At 39.0% G+C, this 16,695-nt stretch overlaps 2 protein-coding genes and 1 long non-coding RNA gene across 8 annotated transcripts in view; 2 read left to right on the top strand and 1 right to left on the bottom strand.

Annotated features, from left to right (window-relative positions):
* SLC12A6 (solute carrier family 12 member 6) overlaps positions 1–3,906 on the top strand; it is an 82,693-nt gene extending 78,787 nt beyond the window's left edge. For all 4 annotated transcript variants that reach the window (XM_070584615.1, XM_008516340.2, XM_070584628.1 and 1 more), the window contains one exon: positions 800–3,906. In XM_070584615.1, coding sequence (XP_070440716.1) covers positions 800–891 — 92 coding nt within the window. In that variant the 3' untranslated portion in view covers positions 892–3,906. The remainder of the gene's footprint in view (positions 1–799) is intronic.
* Positions 3,568–9,194, bottom strand: EMC4 (ER membrane protein complex subunit 4). 3 transcript variants are annotated; one of them, XM_008516345.2, is made up of 5 exons: positions 8,533–9,194; positions 8,086–8,200; positions 5,130–5,283; positions 4,389–4,549; positions 3,568–4,147 (listed from the first exon to the last, which is right to left on the bottom strand). In XM_008516345.2, exons 1-5 carry the CDS (start codon positions 8,616–8,618, stop codon positions 4,112–4,114), a joined length of 552 nt encoding a protein of 183 aa, XP_008514567.1. In that variant the 5' UTR covers positions 8,619–9,194; the 3' UTR covers positions 3,568–4,111. The 3 variants fall into 3 exon arrangements, with proteins under 3 accessions (XP_008514567.1, XP_070440750.1, XP_008514568.1); XM_070584649.1 differs by having other exon boundaries at positions 3,741–4,147; positions 8,078–8,200; positions 8,533–8,707; XM_008516346.2 differs by lacking the exon at positions 4,389–4,549 and having other exon boundaries at positions 3,820–4,147; positions 8,533–8,733.
* Positions 8,752–15,622, top strand: LOC139077339 (uncharacterized). Its single transcript, XR_011529763.1, has 3 exons — positions 8,752–8,880; positions 9,137–9,278; positions 15,495–15,622. It is a non-coding gene; the product is annotated as an uncharacterized lncRNA (long non-coding RNA).
* Positions 15,623–16,695: the final 1,073 nt, after the last annotated feature.

Here is a 16,695-nt window from a genome sequence, read left to right as displayed (position 1 = left end):
ATTCTTACAGAATAGTGAAATTAATCTCCTTGTGGGGAGTTGGGGGTGTAATATGTTTTCTCTGAATCCTAAAGAGACTTTTTAGGTGGTACATTTGCAACATGACTTCTAATATTCAGTATATGGAACCCTTTATGACAATCCTAGAGACAAAATACCCACATTCTTTCTCCTTTTCAGGCTCTACCCACTTTGCAAAGCCTCTTTCTTTTGGATGGAGTTAGAGGAGAAGCAGTTGAAATGGAAGCTCCTCTAACTGAGGGGAAAAAAAGAGATAAGGGTTCTTCCTCATACCCTGTTCCCAGGATTCTTTTTATGGGACCCTTTAAGCACTGCAGTGGTGTAGACTGGCCTATTCCCACCAGTACCATTAAAGAAAAGAGGTTAAAAGAAAAAAGAAAAATCTGACTTGAGCAGCTTCACTTATTTATTACTTGGGTTCTCTCTCAGACTCTTACAAGCTGCCGTGTTGTGGCTTTTTCTTTTTTTTTTTTTGGCTTATTTTACTATGTAGAGATAACACATTACCTGTAGGTTTCCCCTATTTTGTTATAACATTTAGAAAAAAAATCTGACAAACGAGAAAGGAGTCATATATGCAAAAGTACTAGATCCCTGGATTACTTCACAGGGTTAAATTGAATTTAACACAGAGTTCAGACTTCTCCAGTTCTGAGTATATAATAATTAAGCATGTTGATTTTGCAGCTTTACAGTAAGATAAACTCAGATTATCATGATGCCAGGTTCTAAAGTATGCTCTTCTCCTACCTGTTTGTATCCTTGACAAATTCTGAAGACATGGAGTTCCTAGAAGTGCTCACTGAGGGACTAGAGCGAGTCCTCCTTGTCCGAGGTGGTGGCAGTGAAGTGATCACCATTTATTCCTAATCTACTCCTGAATGACTTTACATGACCTCACCTTTCCTAAAAGGCTTCTAACCTCCATGGAAGAGCCAGCTCTTTACCACCACTCCCATCAACTAGAGGCCTGTGTTCTGTATACATCACACCGAACTCTTGACAAGCTGAGCCTCAAGTACTTGTGCAAAAAAGTACAAATAGATCTGCTCTTTGCTACCACATGATCTGCTGTCCTTACAGAAGCAAATATTCCCTCAACATCAGAACAATGGTCAGGTCCTAAAAGCCATGTCTGTACCAGTTGAAGGCAAGTTAGGATTAACTAGCTAAATCAATAAAATGAATTGGCAAAAGGAATGCTAGAAATTCAACTCAAGACAAAAAGCAAGTACATATCCAGCATTAAAGATGAGTCTCAGAAGTCATGATTCAATAATGACACCATGGGGGTGACAGCCAGAGACACAGCCTCATCATAACTCATGACCAAGTATAGGGGACCTAGCATTCTTATGGAGGTAACCTGTGGCAAGCCAAGATGAAAAACTTTTTTAGCTAATTTTCTTTAGTGCATCCACTGCTCTCTAGAGCTCTAATTTTATATTAGGGTACTAATATAAAAAACTAAAACATGGCTGCAGCCTCTACTTCTTCCTCCAAAACAAGATTCCCCCAAAATACCAGGTTTAAGTACACATATTGTGTGGTGTATATTTCAGCTGTTTCTCAAAACCCATTCTGTGGTTAAGATTGTAACATAGACAGTGTTACCATGGAAATTATTTTTTAAAAGGTGGAGTAAAAATAATTTCTTTCAGGTTCTTTTCAAATGGCCAAACTAAGGGAACTCCAAAAAGTAGCTATTAAGATTTACTGAAATACAGTCTGTGGTTACCTATGTGACATGGGCAAAACATACAAGCTGTTACTTAAGAAAAACAGATGCTGGTGCACAGTGACCAATAGGTTCTCCTTTCTTTCTCCCTTTTAATGCCCTCTGGGTTTGTAGGCACAAGTCCAAAATCATAGGAACAAACACTAGGAAGACTGGCTAAAATCCTTCCCTAAGAGCTTTAGACTGTCTTTTAAAGGGAGAATCCAGCAATGGAATTCAAAGTTCTAGAGCCATATTCCTTCCAGAGTGCCAAAGTTACTGAGCTGCTGCTACTCTCCTTAACTATGTCACTTAACTAAGTGGCATACAGTTGGCATTGTCCTAATTCAAGAAAGTTTTCTTTCACTAAGAAACCTGTGGACTCGTTTCCAAAGCCATAGCAAAGACTTGAGGCACCCACCTAAATGCCCAGAGTATGAGCATTTTTCTTTTTCCTTCAATTTCATTCTTCATTCTGCCTGCAGAAGCTTGGCTCTGAACTAAGAAATTATCCAAGCCAATAGACTTCTGCTGTTTCAGTTTTGTTTTCTGAAAGCTCTAAATGTGTCAAGGAAATACTTGTGCAAGCTTAGCTTTTTATTTACTAATTTACTGATTACAAAACACCTGGCTTTCAAGCATAGGGAAAACTACCCTGTGTGGCAGAGTGGTAATTTCAAAGATATGAAATCTTTCTTTTACAGGATAGCTATATAGAAAAACTATCTTGCCTGTATTCATGGCTGCTTTTCAATTTCACTATATTATTTATAAATAGTGCCACTCTTTTTTGATTACCCAACAGGATATGGGGCAAGCTGACCTATGTGCCAGCAGACTGTTCATTTGACCCTTATGGACAAAGGAGAAATATGGCTTAAGAAATTGAGTTATTTTGATTTTGCTCTTCTTTCAACTTCCAGGCTCAGTCAGGGTAGCAAAGCAGACAAGATCTGTCAGTCTTTTTTTCCTGCTCCTTCCTGCAGAAGGTAGAAGCATTGTTTACAACTTCTATTGCAACACTCCATTGCTTAGTTGACCAGCAGTAGTGGGACCGGTCCCCTATGACCCAAGATATCAAAGACCCATGCTCTAAAGGTCAGCCTGCCCAGGAATTCCTCTACATTCACACACACCCTCTGGCCCAAGTGATAATTATATGTACATTTTCCTCCATATAGAAAAAATATGAGCAGAAAATAAAGTTAGTTTTACAAGAGCTTTTTGTGGTAGGAGCTCTGTAAGAATCCTTTAAAGGGATAAAAGAATTAGTGGCTACTAAGAGAGCCACTACTTCAGCCCCTAAAACACAAAATCACCATTACATTGGGAAAATGGTTGTTAGGCCAGACTTAAAGTCATCTTTGTCCTGAGCATTTCATGTTTGTGTTGCTTATGTCTGTCTTTAAAATGTCTTGTCTCTTAATCACTGCAAATAAAGCAATACCGAAAACCTGAGACAGAATGCACCTTAGGGGAAGGGGCTTTGTGTTTCAAGAGGGAAGAGAAAGGAAAGACTTCCTCCTGCCTTTTGAATAAGATCTAGCTTTTAAGTCTTGGCTATGACTTTACCAGGGCAGGTTATAATAATATCCATTCTCTAACTGCTGGACCTCTGCCTTCTATAGCTATCTTAAAAGCTGACGTTTGGATTGTGCAGCATCTGTTTGACAGGTGCCAGGTTCCTCTTGGCAGGGGAAAGATCACTTTGTATCTTCCGTTGCCTCAGATTCCTGTGGTCCCAACAATCCCACCAATCTTCATTCCCCCTAAATGTGTTAAAAATCCATTATTGTGGATATTAAAGTAGCAGTTACGCTGTAAGCCTATTTTTGTGCTCTTTTTGTCTGGTTTATTTTTCTTTTCATCATGTATAATCTGAATCCAGCATTAGTTTCTCACATCTTCCACAAGTGTCTCCAACAGAATTTTTATGTCCCAGCTTATGTAAAATAGAAGTGAAATATTAAGGAAAAATAGATTTAAGGGAAACTTGTACAACTTTTTTTTTAAGCATTATTCTCCATTTAATTTATTGAGAGGAGATGCTGCTGTAAATCTTGATTTAGCAGCAACCATTCTTTTGTTTACATAGAGTTGTGGTTTTATTTGTTGTTTTGCTCTGTACTGGAAACATAAATAAAGTTTTCTACATTATTTTCGGTCAAGGGTTGTGGTATAGTTTCTTTGTGTTTGTAGTGATATGTACATTGTCTTTCCAGGATTTGTCTCCTCACCATGGAGAAAAGAGAGCTTTTGGTTCTTTTCAGCATCAGTGATAATGTTAAGGGTTAGTATGCTGAGGAGGAGCCCACTGGGCATAAAGAAGGTTGTAAATGAGACATACAGGCACCAAGTGCTTCTTTCTCAGGTTCACAAAAGTAGTCCTCCGCCACTGAACTCCATCCTCTGAAACAAGAGAAAGGTGAGTGGTGAATGAGTGTGGAAATAACTTCTTGAATCAAGTACTTAGTACTTTAATCACAAGATGTATTTTGCTTTATCCTTAAAAAATAACTTCCAAACTCCTAACAGTTCTTATTTCTTAAGAAAGGATCTCTAATACCAACCCTCATCCTCCACCATCAAATGGGCCTGCTATTTACTGTATATTACAACTGCCCAAAATTTAACTTTTCTTTTGCCTTACCTCTGGGGGCTCAATGAAGGCTAACCAATCTGATGCATGTGTAGGCAACAGTCCCATTGACTGGCACTTATAAACAGCCAATGCCAAACCCATGAGGTTCCCAATGAGATATACCAAACCCTGAAGAAACTTCTGGCTTGAACTTTCTAGCATCTTGAAAGCTGTTGGAGTAAGAGAAAAGTGTCAAAACCAAAACAACTTTTTTTTTCAATATGAGTCAGGCTATATATTAAAGTAATATAAATAATATGGACAGACCCATAGTAGGAGAGCAAATAAGATCATTAAAGGTGAACAAAAAACCATGATAAGCACTGCTTGCCCCTCCATGCCACCACCATTACCATGACCACCCTGCATACCCTCGCCCTGCAACTAACCAAAAGCTGTGCCAAAGATTTCTAATACAGGTTTTGCCTAAGAATTTGGCTTTAATTCTTAAAACTTAGGGAAAAGTTATTTCAAGAATCCTGGGAGCCGGCCCTGTGGCTGAGTGGTTATGTTCATGCACTTGGCTTTGGTGGCCCAGGGGTTAGCTGGTGTGGGTCCCAGGCGCATGGCACCACTCGTTAGGCCATGCTGAGGTGGCATCCCACATACCCCAACCAGATACACTCACAACTAGAATCTACAACTATATACTGGGGAGCTTTGGGGAGAAGAAGAAGGAAAAATAAAAGATTGGCAACAGATGTTAGCTCAGGTACCAATCTTTAATAATATAATAAAAAAGATACTTACTGGCTGAAATGGCCATAAGTGCCTGAATGGGTCGCCAGGCCATCATGCACACCATCATAGTAGGGAAGATGGAGATGGTATTGCCTGCCATGTACATGATGAAGAGGTTCATGGGAATCTGTTTGAGGGGACCCAAGGCGATGTCCCAGCAGCGCTAAAACACAATTTTAACCTCTGATTATTATCTTCAGTCCCCACATTTATCATATCACTGATGTCAAATGAACACAATTCCCAAATTTGTGCTTCTGACTGAGCTAACTCCTCAATTCCACCACCTTTGCCCTTCCCCATGTTACCACCTGAAGCTTTTTCTACAAGAGAAAGATAAGGCATCCTCACCATTTGTTGTTTTTCTCTAAGGGTTTTCCAGATGTCATTTTTCCCTATGATTTTGGCTAAAGACAAGATTTCCCGAGCCAGCCCTGACAGCCTAGCAGTTAAAGTGTGGCGCACTCTGCTTTGGTGGCCTGGGTTCGGTTCCCAGGTGTGGAACCAGACCACTCACCTGTCAGTAGCCATGCTCACATGGAAGAACCAGAAGAACTTGCAACTATACACAACTACATACTGGGGCTTCGAGGGGTAAAAAGGAAGGAAAAAGGAAGAAGACTGACAACAGATGTTAGCTTAGGGCAAAACTTCTCTGGAAAAAAAACGACTTCCCTACTTTTGCTCTTCTACTTCTGTGTCTATCACTGTCCCATCTACGTCTGAAGAAACAGATAAAACCACATAGTAGATTAACATACCTCAATAAGAGAACAACAGACAAATCAAGACACACAAGATTTGAATGACACTATTAACAAACTTAACCCAACTGACATAGAACATTACACCCAGCAGTTGCGGAATTCACCTTCTTTTCAAACATACATGGGACATTTACAAAAACTCACTACTTGCTGAGCCATGAAGAAAGTGTCAATAACTCTCAACCCAAATCATACAAAGCATGTTCTTTGACTACAAGGCAATTAAGCCAGAAATCAGTAACAAAAAGGTAACTAGAAAATCCTCTATGTGTTGCAATTAACAAATTACTCTAAATAACCCAAGAATCAAAGAAGAAATTACAAAAGAAAATAGAAATATCATTAACTGATAACAAAAAAACACACATTGACACTTGTGGGACACAGAGCTTTGAGAAATTTATAACCTTTACAACCTTAAATACGTATTAGAAGACCAAAGTATCTAAGCATCTATTTCAAGAAGTTAGAATAAACCCAAGGAAATGAAAAGGAAACAAAAATGAGAGCAGAAATTAATGAAATTTTCTCTAAATCAACAAAGCCAAAGGAGTTTTGTTGAAAAGATTAATAAAATCAATACTGGTGAGTCTGATGAAGACAAAAGGACAGAAGATAAATACTCATCAGGAATGACAAAAGGGACATCTCTATAGGTCTTGCAGGTACTCAAGTGATCATATTATGACTTTTGGGAAATGGATAAATTCCTGGAAAAAATACAACACCTAAATAGCATAAGAAATTGGAAATTTAAATAGTCTTATAACTTTGAGAAATTAATTCTGTAATTAAGCTCAGATGCTTTCCTTTGGCAAATTCTAAACATTGAAGGAAAAAATAAAGCCAATCTTATATAAACTCTTTCAGAGAATAAAAAAATGAATATTCTACAACTCAGGGGGCCTCATAAATACCAAAACCTGACGAGGACATTAGAAGGAGAGTTTATAGACTGATGTTACTCATGAACTTAAGTGCAAAAATCCTCAACAAAATATTAACAAAGTAAATCTAGCTATAGAAAAAGAATGATATACCTCTATCCATTTGGGTTTATTCACGTTAAAAGAATAAATGGCCATATTTATAAACAGTTCCCTAATTTGTCATTTACATAGAAGACCATTTATCTGGGAGTTTAAAAATCAAATCATCCACACAACAAAACTGTTCTAAAAGAAGTATTTTATGATAATGTACCTTTAAAATAAAGCCACTTTAATAAGACTTTACCATCATATTATTCATATTACACTTTGACCTACCAAGATGAAAAATGATAGGTTGATAATTATCAAAAAAAAGCACTCATAATGGCTCTGTCATTTTCATGTTAAAAAAATCACTGCATTTTATGAAACAAAGATCATTTAGTATTGAACAATATTAAGGCTGAGAGGAAAGAAAGTGCTAGGCACTGTTCTAGGCACTTGGAAGACAAAATTCTGCTCTCATGGAGCTTACAAGAGCGAAAAGCCAGATAGGTAATAAAATAAGTAAACTATATCATATATATGAATGTTAGGGAGAAATATAAAGCAGGGAAACAGGATAGAGGGTGCCATGAGGGTTGGCTTCACTAAGAAGGTAACATTTGAGAGACCTGAAGGAGGTGAGAGAGCAAGTCATACGGGGATCTTGGGGGAAGAGTATTCCAGGAAGACGGAAGAACATACAAAAAGCCTGAGATGGAAGCTTGCCTAGCATATTTAAGGAGAGCAAGGAGGCCATTCTGACGAGAGTGGAGCAAACAAGTGGAAAGTGGTAGGATATGAAGTGGCTTAGACTAAGACAATAGATGAAGGTAGTAAGTAGTAGTGAGCAATAAGTTAAGTAGTACGATTTGAATCTATTTTGAAGGTAAAGCCAATAGAACATCCTGACAGATTAGTTGTGTGGGGCAAGAGAGCTAGAGTGGAAAAGGATGACTTCCACGGGAAGGCGTTGCACCAAGAGATAATTTTCAACCTACTTTCTTATGCCTTACGTTCAAACATCTTTTATTTTTCCAATCATTAAGCCTTTGGGGAGCTGATATGTAAATGACTGTAACACTAATCTCAAGCAGCTTAGCTACCAAATATTCGGGATAAGGGCCATCCATAGTAAGATATTCATATGCTGTCTGGGAGAGGAGGGTGGATGTGTAGGTCAGGACTGGCCCAAGGACGACAGTGACACCAATACCTCTGTACCTTCTCCACCAGGATCCGGTCTGTCTCTTGCACGCTGGTATCAGGCACTTGCTTGTCCAAGTAACCAACTGGGTACAGCGAGTCCCCCTGGCCACCGCCCCGGTCACTTCGGCCCCTAAAGAACCAAATCAAGAAACTAAGGCTGCAGCCTCTCACACTTCCTATCCCACATTTCCTGTTCTACTAATCAGCAATAAAGATCGTCAGATGCGCCCAGCCAGATTAGAACCTCTCGTGGGTTCGTCAGACCCTGGCCTATTGGGAGGACTGAAATAAGCATCCTTCGGACACAGAAACCGACACGGCAAAGAAGCCCCCGGCTACCCAGGAGACGTCTTTGTGCCACCCATCCTTTTCAGAGAGTTGTTCCTGAGGGCTCAGGTCCTATTCCTCTGGGGCAGATCTGGGGTGAAGGCTCTGCTGTCGAGCTTCGCCCAGTCTCCTCACCTGCTGCCTCCTCCAGGCCCGCTCAGCTCAATGGCCCACTTGAAGCGCCGGCCTCGGTTGGCCACCAGGCTCCCCTGGGCCGTCATTGCAACGGCCACGAACGAAACTGGCGAATCTCTTTACTCTACAGCTTAGCCGGGGCTCGAGCCCACAGCGCCCGCAGCTTCTTGGTGACGCCCTGCAAGCCCACTTCCGGCGCGTTGTGCATGCGTCACTTCCGCCCCGGAAATTGGCGGGTGGTGGACGGAAGAGAGGGTACTCGGAGCTAGAGAAGCAAGGAGGAGGCAAGAGCAGACGGGAGTTAGCTTCCTGAAGCGACTCCAGCGCGCTTCCCTCCTTTCTAAAGAGGCCAGTTGTGTGTTCCCTGACTTTATCCCCACGGGATAGAAGGAAAGTCTGTCCTGACTCTGCGTCAGGAGTTGAAGCAAGAAAAGCTTCTTGTGCTCCTGTGTGCTTACGGGAACGCAAGGTTCAAATCTCTGTTTAGATCCTGGCTTCCCCAAGGATTGTGTGATCTTGAGCGAGTTATTTAGTAGCTTCTTTCTGTTGAATGTCCACCGTGTTCCAGGAGCTTTGTGTTTATTACTTCATTTAATTCTCACAGTAATCCCGCGAGGTAAATAGTTCTGTCCGGTGCTGCTCAAAAGCTGAGAGGCAGTGTGGGCATGACAAGGTTCGTGGGCTGGAGATTCAAATGGCCTCCTTTTGAATCCTGGCTTTATTACTTAATAATTATGTGACCTTGGGTAAGTTAAATCCTTTGTGTGTAAACTTCATACGTAAAAGTTGGATAATCTACCTACTTTCAAGTCTTGTGAGGTTAAATGGATGAATGCCCGCCACATATGGCATGATGTGTTTTTAAATAATCTATATTATTTGTAGCGATTGGGTTTTGTATTCAGTTGTCTATCTATATAATAATTTAACCTATTATTGGATATTTGTTTCCTGTTTTTTTCTCCTTTATAACCACTATTGCTGTGAACATCCTTGTATGTCTTATTTTCCTAAATATCTAGAAGTGCAATTGCTGGATCAAAGAATATGCACATTTTTAAGGAATTTTCATTTAAAATGCCCGCTAGGATAATTACACCCATTTACATTCCATAAGCTTTACAATTTTCTTAAATTGCCAGTTTGAAAATGGTACTGTATTGTTTTTTAGTTCGAATTTCTTTGATTCCAAGTTATTTGATATGGCGGGAGTCGGGGGAGAGGAGAAGTGCTGTGACTGTGGTTAGGATGTAAGGTTGAAAAGGGCCAAGTAAAGAGTTTGGACGCTCGAATATGATGGTGATCTGGAGATTTCCAACCCCACTTTGTTTTCTGATTTTAGAAATATTATGTGTTCATAGTGGACTGTTTGAATAAGGCAGGAATGAAACAGGCTTTTCCCTTTCCAATCCATTTTAAAGTGTACGTGTATCTGTCTGAGCATAGGAAAACCCAGCTTGTAGACTGCTTTCCTGCTTCTTTCTACTTTTCTGCCTTTATCACGTTGTCTCTCATGAACCTCTGAGATTCATCTCAAGCTTCACGAGGACCCTGGCCCTGTTTGGCATTCCTCTTTGGCCCACTGTATTCTGCATAATAGCACTTAACCACATTGCATTGTTTGTTGACATCCCCTGAACGCTTATTTCTACCTTGCCGCCCTCCCCCCACACCCTACCCTAAATTCCTTGAAGGTAGAAGCTGTGTGTTAATTGTGCTTAATTCCACAGCCTATTGCTTTGTACATAAAGCATTGAATAAATGTTTAGTGAATGTGAGTAAATTAATTAAAAATAAATATAATACAAAACTGTGACTATAATTAGGTTTATGTAAATAAGATGTAAAAAGTAGAAGGAAATACATAAAAAATGTTATATATTGTATCTGGGTAATGGTTTTCATCAGTTTTGTCTGATTTTCAAGCTATTCTTGTTACTCTTCTTTAATACGTTTTAAAGAACCACTTTTGAAAACATCAATTATTCAAATCATATATTCCGTCCCTTTTAAAGTACTCTCCTACTTGCTATAAAAAAATTTAAACCATAACTCAAAATCAGAGTTGCTTTGGCCTCAATAGGTTGCTCCCGGTCATTTTTCCTTTATCTTAGGAATCTTCAGTATTATTTGCTAAAACATGTTCCAAAGAACATAAGCTATTGGGACTGAACCTAGGAAGGGTTCCAAGGTCAAATAAATTTGAGAAATACTGCAGATTATATTCTGCACATACACCGCAGAGATTCTCAATGGGGGCTATTAGTATAACATTAAAGCCGTGAGAAATGATTCAGTAAAGACTTTCCTTTAATTTTGTTTCCCAGTCTACCTGAATAAGAAACCGTTTGTGGTTTTTTTTTCTTATCATACCTATTAACATCCAATAGAGTCAGTGTCCCATAGAATACGATGGAGGCAACTTGCTGTATGAATGCTAGAATTGTTCAGGAGAAAGATGAAGGCACTCCCCGTAAAGCTCTGCTTGTTTGTTACAATTATAGAATCTCATTAGAAATAATAGATCCTTTATGGAAATTGAGTTTCCAGGTGACATTCAACTTTTGAGGATTCAAGTTTTTGCACAAGTTATGTTTTGCAAGACAACTAAAGGGAAACCTAAATTCTAATCCTGACTCCAAATGAACTACCTAAGTTACTTTGAGTTAGGAACTCGACCTTAATTTCTTCATCTATAACATAAGGGACTTATACTAGATGACTTCTAAGGGTAACTTCTAGTTCTAAAAATGTTTCTTAAAACAGAATTTTGCATATTATTCTTTCATATATATTCATAGAAAAAAGAAATGATAAACATAAAAAGGAGTAGTGGGATTTCAGATCATTTTTTTAAAATTGTGCTTTCCCATACTTTTCCTAGTTCTCTGCATTGTGCAGATACCAGTTTGGGATTTAGAAAAATATAAATGTTAGTAGTTATAATATGACATGATTTTAAATCTAGAAGTGTAATGGTTCGCTGTCATGGATTCACAAGAGAATCACCTTGGGAGCTCTTGAAAAATACTGATTCCTGGGCCACACCTCCAGAGATTCTAATTCATCTGATTAGGGTGGAACATGGGCATCAGTACCTTGATGGCTCTCCAGGTGATTCGGCTGTGCAGCAAGGACTGAGAACCACTGACTTAGAGCATTTTGTTGTTCTAAAATAACAAGGTTTGAATTTACACAAAGTAATTTAAGCCATCAGTTTTCGAGAGCCTCCTTGTACCTCCCACTGGACTAAACTTAAATTAGAAAATAATGGAAATACTGAAATTGTAAAAATAAATATTCAACTTCCCTTACTTTATGCCTTTGAGTATATATGATTTTCATTAAAGAAATCCTGAGAAGGCAAACTGATTCCATAAGTCATATGAGTTGCCTTGTTTGACTTTTATAATTTGTGCCACCTGCACAGTTTCGTATTTGTTTTTGTATCTCACTCTCCCCACACACCTCTTTTTAGTCTAAAAAACTATTTCTAAGACTTCATGCCACTCTTCTGAGCAGTTGCATTTGGATTGAAACTTGAACAAAGAAATTTTCTATTCAAACAACCAGATTTATAAGAATGGATCCCTCTAAAGGAAAAAAGCTTTTGTAAAGCATTGTCTTAAGATATGTCTTAAGTTTTTAGTCTATGCCATTTAACAATGTGTCTACAATAATTCTGTTTGACTGTCTTCCCTGGTCCAGTTCCCCGAGTTGTCCTCTAAAAGCTCCTAAGCCTTTTGGCAGCTTCAGCAAAATGGGCTTCCATTGCAAGTCCCCAGTTATTTGTTATTTAACTATAGTGTCATTATTGCCTTCTGAAAAGGACCGCCTTAGACTATTTTATTCATGATGCAAGTTAGTCCATGTCAGTAAAGGAGTCTTAACAAGAGGAAACTTTTCCTCCATTTTGTCTATTTACATTTTCAAACCCCTTGACTGAAAAAAAAATTTTTTTTTTTTTTTGTAAAATCCTACCTTGCCCGTCATTGTTGGGTTTCTGCATCATTTCTATGCATATTACAAATTTTTTCTATTTCTGCTTTATGACTGTGGTGTCATGAAATACTCTGTCAGCAGTGATATGAACTAGTAATTAGTAATACCATTCTTTCTTCGCAATTACCTTTTTTTTCATTTCAGCAGGCTGTTGTGCAATTCACATTTTAACAAGTTCCCATTATAGCACTTCCCGCCAGCACTTGCTTAGGAAGCTGGGAGGATTGCCATTCCCACAGATCCCATTAAAGGATAAGAATGACAACCACAGCATGAGTCACAATCAGACATCACTGATGGCCTAACATGTTTCTTCAAGCTGGATTACTCTGAATTCGTTCTGGTGACTAATTTCAGCTCTCTTGGAAGTGGGCCGATCTGTCTATACATCAAGTATCTGAATGACCAGTGGAGGCCCTTTGTGGCATTTTTTTCCTATGTGCTAATTTTAAAAAGCCTCAGTTGGTTCAGATATAAAGCATTGTTTTATAGCCTAAATTTTTTGGAAGGAGGATTGCTACACACTGAATGTTAGTGTCCTCCCGAAATTCATATGGTAAAGCCCTTACCCCCACTGTGATGGTATTTGGAGATGGGGCCTTTGGAAGGTAATTAGAGTTAGATGAGGTCATGAAGGTGGGTTCTCATCATGGGATTAGTGTCCTTATAAGAAGAGACACGAGAGCTTGCTCTCTCACTCCACTATGTAACGACATAGTGAGAAGTTGGCTATCTACAAGCCAGGAGGAGAGCTCTCACCAGGAACCGAGTCAGCTGGAACCTTGATCTTGGACTTCCCAGCCTCCAGAACTGTGAGAAAATAAATTTCTTTTGTTTGAGCACCCAGTCTATGGTATTTTGTTATGGCAGCCCAAGCTGACTAATATGAGGATGAAGTGGGTTTCAGAAGAATTAAGAGAACAATAGGTACTTTTGGTATTTGAAAGACAAACTCATCCCTTAAAACATATATATAAATGTAGGGTTGTTTAATTTTTAGGAGCTTATTATGTAAATGGAAACATACTAAACACTGTCCACTGACTTGTTTTTTTCACGTAATCTATCTTGGATGTCTTCCATGTCTGTCATTCAAATTACCTCATTCTTTTTAAAGAATATACATGGCATGGATGTATGATAACATACATTTAGTTAACCAGCCCCCAACTGATGGGTATTTAGGTTGTTACCACTTGTCACTATTACAGAAAATGTTGCTGTAAACATCCCCAGGTACCTCATCAACACAGTTCTATAGGAAAGTTACACAATTAGGATTGCTTACCACAGAGGTTATACAATTAAAATGTTGATAGGTTCAAATACATCCTCCAAAATGTGCTAATTTACACTTTTAAGAGTTTGTGAACTAAATATTTCTAGAGTCTTGTAGTGAGTTGAATAGGGTCCCCCCAAAATTCACATCTACTCAGAACCTCAAAATCTAACCTTATATGGAAGTAGGGGTTTTGCAGATCTATTAGTTAAGATGAGGCCATATGGGATTACGGTGGGTCCCAAATCCAATGACTGCTGTCCTTATAAGAAGAGGAGAGGATGCACAGATACACAGCAAAGAAGTTCATGCGACAATGGGGGCAGAGATGGGAGTGATGCAGCTATAAGCCAATGATTGCCAGAGCCACCAAAAGCTAGGAAGAGGTAATGAACAGTTCCCTAGAGCCTGCAGAGAAAGCGTGGCCCTGCCAACACCTGAATTTTGGTCTTCTTGCCTCCAGAAGTGAAATGGATTACATTTCTGTTGTTTTAAGCCACCCAGTTTCTGGTACTTTGTTACATCAACCCTAGGAAAATAATATGTTTATTTCAAAAAGAGGTGCCATTCAAACGAATTAAGCTAAGGTTAGTTTAAGCCAGAAAAAATAACAACTAACAAAATAATATTGCGAAACCTGCCAAATCAAACCCTAAACTTTCAAAAATTTGCATGAAAAGTTTTAATTTCCTAGTTGCTATGATTGGTTCCTTTAGTAAAGTGATTTTTTTTTTTTTTTGAGGAAGATTAGCCCTGAGCTAACATCCGTGCCCATCTTCCTCTACTTTATATGTGGGACACCTACCACAGCATGGCTTGCCAAGCAGTGCTATGTCTGCACCCAGGATCCGAACCGGCAAACCCTGGGCCGCCAAAGCAGAACATGCAAACTTAACTGCTGTACCACCCGCTCCCTAGTAAAGTGATTTTTAAAAATTACTTTAATTACAAAAGATGGACATTCATTGTATAAATGGAAAATACAAATAAGTAAAAAAGAAGTTAATCAACAAATCCTACCATGCAAAAAAAAATCTCCATGGACATTTTGATTTAGACTTCCAGACATTTTTTATTTATATTTAGACTTATTTAACATACAATTTTATAACATGCTATTTCATGAAGAGCCATATTTTTATTTTTAAAAATGACAAAGAAAAAAGTATAGCTAAATCTTTATTTCAGTTTTTAAAAATATGTCTTGACTAATATCCAACAAGGGACTAATCTCCAAAATATATAAGGAACTCATACAACTCAACAACAACTCAAAAACAAATAACCTGAACAAAAAATGGGCAGAGGATATGAACAGACATTTTTCCAAAGAATATATACAGACGGCCAATAGGCACATGAAAAGATATTCAACATCACTGGTCATTAGGAAATGCAAATCAAAACTATAATGAGATATCATCTTACACCCATTAGAATGGCTATAATTACCAAGACAAAAAATAACAAGTGTTGGAGAGGATGTGGAGAGAAGGGAACCCTCATACACTGCTGATGGGAATGCAAACTGGTGCAGCCACTATGGAAAACAGTATGGGGATTTCTCAAAAAATTAAAAATAGATTACCATACTACCGAGGTATCCCACTACTGGGTATTTATCTAAAGAACTTGAAATCAACAATTCAAAGAGACTTATGTACCCCTGTGTTCATTGCAGCATTATTCACAATAGCCAAGATGTGGAAGCAACCCGAGTGCCCACTGACTGAGAAATGGATAAAGAAGATGTGGTCTATATATATATATATACAATGGAATGTTACTCAGCTTAAAAAAACAACAAAATCATCTCATTTGCAAACAACATGGATGGACCTTGAGGGTATGTGAAATAAGCCAGACAGAAAGACAAATGCCGCATGATTTCACTCATATGTGGAAGATAAACCCATGGACAAAGAGAACAGATTAGTGGTTACCAGAGGGGAATGGGGTTGGGGGTGGGCATTCAGGGTAAAGGGGCACATTTATATGGTGACTGACAAATAATGTACAACTGAAATTTCACAATGTTATAAACTATTATGCTCCCAATAAAATAATTTTTTAAAAAGTATGTCTCTTCTAGCTCTGCCAGATGTTCAGGCTTTGTGGCTTTCATCCAGCCCTGGCCAAGGTCATGATGCACCCCCCACCACCACCACCACCACAACTTTCACACTCCTTCCCACCGAGCCTGCAGCTGGAGACCACCCCACTCCCCAGGACCTGGACAGTCCTGCTGCTCTTTAGATAAGAATAATTCTTCAGAATATTTGTGCTCTCCCCTTGAAAGGATTCAGAGTTCAGGTAAGTTTAGGCAGCACTACATAGATCTTTCTTTTAGAGATTCACAATTAATGTTAATATTGTAAAGGCTCTGAGAAGTGATATGGTAAAGAAATATTTGTTTAATCGAGCCATTACCAAACTTCTGTGGCCAAGGAAGCCTTTTCTTTTTTTCTTTTTCTCTTTTCCCCTCTTTTCAATCTATCAACATCTTGAAGAACTGCTGTTTTGAAGGACCCAGCTAATCTGGGGAAGGAATTTGAGAGAGTTTAGCTTCAGATTCAATTTTGCTGCTGCGAGGGTGGTTTGCCTTTAGGTCCAGCTCCATAAAGTGGACTCCAGTCTAGGTAATTGTGCTACTGCTTCCATCTCTCGAGTCTGGGGACCTGCTGTGCTCCTTCAAGTCCCCTTCCCAAGGACATCATCCTGCTTCTGATGATTGTTGCCCTGCCCATTTCATTTCTTTCCTACCTGCCCCCCGCCCTTGAACTCCTCTCCACGTTGCCAGTTTGTTATGAGGCCCCAGTAGTAGCGAGCCCCCTAAGCAACTGCATGATTGGACATGTTTTGCATATGGTCATAGCTTTCAG

This window comes from Equus przewalskii, chromosome 1 (assembly GCF_037783145.1).
Source record: "Equus przewalskii isolate Varuska chromosome 1, EquPr2, whole genome shotgun sequence".
Lineage (NCBI taxonomy): Eukaryota > Metazoa > Chordata > Mammalia > Perissodactyla > Equidae > Equus > Equus przewalskii.
The sequence above is the reverse complement of the archived record's forward strand: the minus strand, read 5'-3'. Positions and strand labels throughout refer to the sequence as shown.